Source organism: Diuraphis noxia, unplaced genomic scaffold (assembly GCF_037042655.1).
Source record: "Diuraphis noxia isolate RWA-SAM2 unplaced genomic scaffold, SU_Dnox_SAM2 contig0001, whole genome shotgun sequence".
Classification (NCBI taxonomy): domain Eukaryota; kingdom Metazoa; phylum Arthropoda; class Insecta; order Hemiptera; family Aphididae; genus Diuraphis; species Diuraphis noxia.
The window spans coordinates 60,690,986-60,694,057 of NW_028301711.1; the positions used below are offsets into that span (position 1 = coordinate 60,690,986).

General features: G+C 29.4%; 1 protein-coding gene across 1 annotated transcript; it reads right to left on the minus strand.

Moving 5' to 3' along the window:
• Positions 1 to 245: 245 nt before the first annotated feature.
• On the minus strand, positions 246 to 2,856 carry LOC149061108 (52 kDa repressor of the inhibitor of the protein kinase-like). Its single transcript, XM_089216478.1, has 8 exons — positions 2,753 to 2,856; positions 2,366 to 2,487; positions 1,941 to 2,289; positions 1,331 to 1,821; positions 1,097 to 1,255; positions 837 to 1,029; positions 442 to 770; positions 246 to 362 (listed from the first exon to the last, which is right to left on the minus strand). The coding sequence occupies exons 6-8, from the start codon at positions 1,027 to 1,029 to the stop codon at positions 246 to 248; spliced, it is 639 nt and encodes a 212-aa protein (XP_089072604.1). The 5' UTR covers positions 1,097 to 1,255; positions 1,331 to 1,821; positions 1,941 to 2,289; positions 2,366 to 2,487; positions 2,753 to 2,856.
• Positions 2,857 to 3,072: the final 216 nt, after the last annotated feature.

Below are 3,072 nucleotides of genomic sequence, written 5' to 3' on the forward strand. Positions count from 1 at the left end.
TAATAATACATCCTAACACCCATAAATCCGTACATAATATACATTTTTAAAATCCCCTAACTTGTTACCTATTGAGGTTAGTGTGGATCAAGGCAAAATAAAAATTAACACAAATAATATATAAGTACCTAATAGCATTTATTATAATTTCATACTAGCACCAATCCCGTGTTTAATACGATAAAAAAAAAAAAAATAATAATAATAATAATAATAAAATATATATATATATATATAATATATAGTTACAATACAAAATCCAATTTTCTGTTTTTTTGGATGCTCAGTTCATCGATAACCTCATCAGGCATGATTTGTATCGACCGGTGACATGCCAATAAAGCCAACCCATTAAGTCGGTTCTTATAAACAAAGTATAAAATAATTACTAATTTATAATTATATTTCAGTATTAAATAAGAAAATTGATAAAATATTTACTTCTGTCATACTATTTCTTAGGTAAGACTTAATCCTCTCCAAACTTGAAAAACATCGTTCAGGTGTAGCAGTCGATACAGGCAATGTACAAAAAATTTTCAAGAGTTCATGAATATTTGGATAAAACTCTTTATCACAAACATCCAACGCATGTAACCCAGAGGTGAATACAATTTTTTCATTCACCAACTTAACTCTCCACATCTTTAATTCAGCAATGCTAGAGTGTTGGTCAATTGTTGATGAATAAAACTCAACAAGCTTTTGAAAAGCAACAATATCTTCCATTTCTACCATAAGTGATTCTGATTGGAAAATGCAATTAAAACCTATAAAGTTGCAAATTCTAAAAAAAAGTGTATAAATATTAAATATAATACATATAATATATTTACCTTCAAATATAGCTTTATGATTAATAAATCGCTCAGTCAATTGCATTAAATAGTAATCGACATACGGTAAAAATACTGTAACACAATAATAATGTTCAATGGAACAATCCAGAAGATTTGGATTATCTCTCAAAGTTTGTTTTGAAATGACTCTCTTTTTTTTTAATTCAATACCAACATTGTCTGCAGCCATCTAGAAGATAAATATTAAACATTTTGAAATTTGAACACAATGAAACTATTTTTTTTTAATTATTTACTTTAACATTTATATAGATTTGACTAAATTCGGTTTTGTAATTGTCTCTAATGGCCTTCAGAGTGATTACTACATTCTCAACTATAGCTATAGTTTTTTTTAAATCTATTTGTACTTTTTGTAACTGCTTACATAGAGGAAGACAAAAAGAAAATAGGAACTGAAAAAAAAATTTAATTAAAACACTAAGTAGGTTATAAATTGTATAGTAAAAAATTGAAACATTTATGAATACCTAAACTATATAAAACGAAATTAAGAATTCGGTATCTTCCATAGAATGTTTAAGCATAGAGGCGTCTGCTGGATCTTTCCAATCACATATTGTGTCTAATGCTTTAAGAACGAATGGATAGAGCTCAGAGAAATCGTTCACTGCATCATACCGTTGTACCCAACGGGTAGCACATAGTCGTTTTAATTGTTTTACACTGGGCTCGTGGTCTGAATTTTCAATCTCATGTAGAAGAATAGAATTTCTTTTTGGAGTATTGAAAAACTGATAGGCCTTTTCAATTATTCCTAAACAATTCCTAATTGGTCTAATACCACTAGCTGTTGATACAGCTAAGTTCAGTGAATGTGCTGAACAATGGACATAAACTGCTTTTGGATATTTTAACCTAACAATACTTTGTACACCTCTAAATTGCCCAGACATATTACTGGCCCCATCATAGCCCTGTCCATGCAAATAACTACAATCAATCCCACATTTGCTTAAACCTATAAAACAAAATTGTAATTTACACTTAATATTGGAAAAAAGATAATAACTAAGTAGTTTATACAAATATGTACGAATAACAGTTATTATTTAATACTATAGTATAAATCATGATTACCATTTAATATGGAATTTGCCAAAGCTTCACCAGTCAGACTTTCAATCTCAAAAAATTGTAAAAAATCTTCATGCAACATGTTATCATCACTGACATATCTTACACAAATAGCAAGCTGTTCTTTTGTTGAAATATCTGTGGTTTCATCGGCAAGTACCGAGAAACATTTAGACTCGTTCACTTTTTTTCAATAGTATTGTATTACAGGACTCTATTATATCATTTTGGATAGTTGGACTGGTGTACTTATTTCTTTTCCCTGGACCCTCAAGAATACTTCGTAAAAAATCATCACCTTTTGCTCTATATTTAAGTATGGCCCGAAAATTTCCTTGTCTCAAAGCATCTTCTAATAACAATACAATTAAAAATTGAACAAAATAATCTCAAATAATTCAAGAAATGCATTATAAATATAAACTCACCATCAACTGAAATGCTACCAAAATCTTTATGACCACGTAATGCTAATTCTTCTCTGCCACATAATAATATACATTCAATAATCGGTCTAAGTCTTTTGCGGTTTTCTTCAACTTGAGTCATTCTAGGTAGTTGGCACAAAATATAATACATATTATAATATAATAAAATAAAATATATCCCCCACCCCGGGGCATGGCAGAAACCTACAGGTGCCCCATTAAAAATTCTGCCAAATGCACCCACGTGTAACACCTACTGTAACAACCCTACCAACCTACAGGCTAATGACCTCAGTTGTTGAAGCCTTAAAACCAATAAAAAAAAAAATAAATATATACTTATTTTGATGTATTTAAATTTATTTTATGGTATAAAAATAATAATACCTATTTCGATCAATTCGTTCGATTATAGATGGTTCTTCTTTGTTTAAAACCTTCAAAAAATGCTCAGAATCAAGAACTGCTGACAAATGATATTTACAATTCATATGATATCGAAAAACCTGGAAAGCATTTTATCATTTGTTAAAAAATTACGTGATTACAAATTACAAAATAAATTAGAACCTCTTTAGCCTTTTTCCAGTTTGTAAAGGATTCAGTTACTAAGTTTCCCAAAGATTGACTTCCAACACCACCACTCTTTGCAAATAAAACACAGTGTTTACAGAAAGCACCACTTTTAATTTCTGAATAACAAAGCC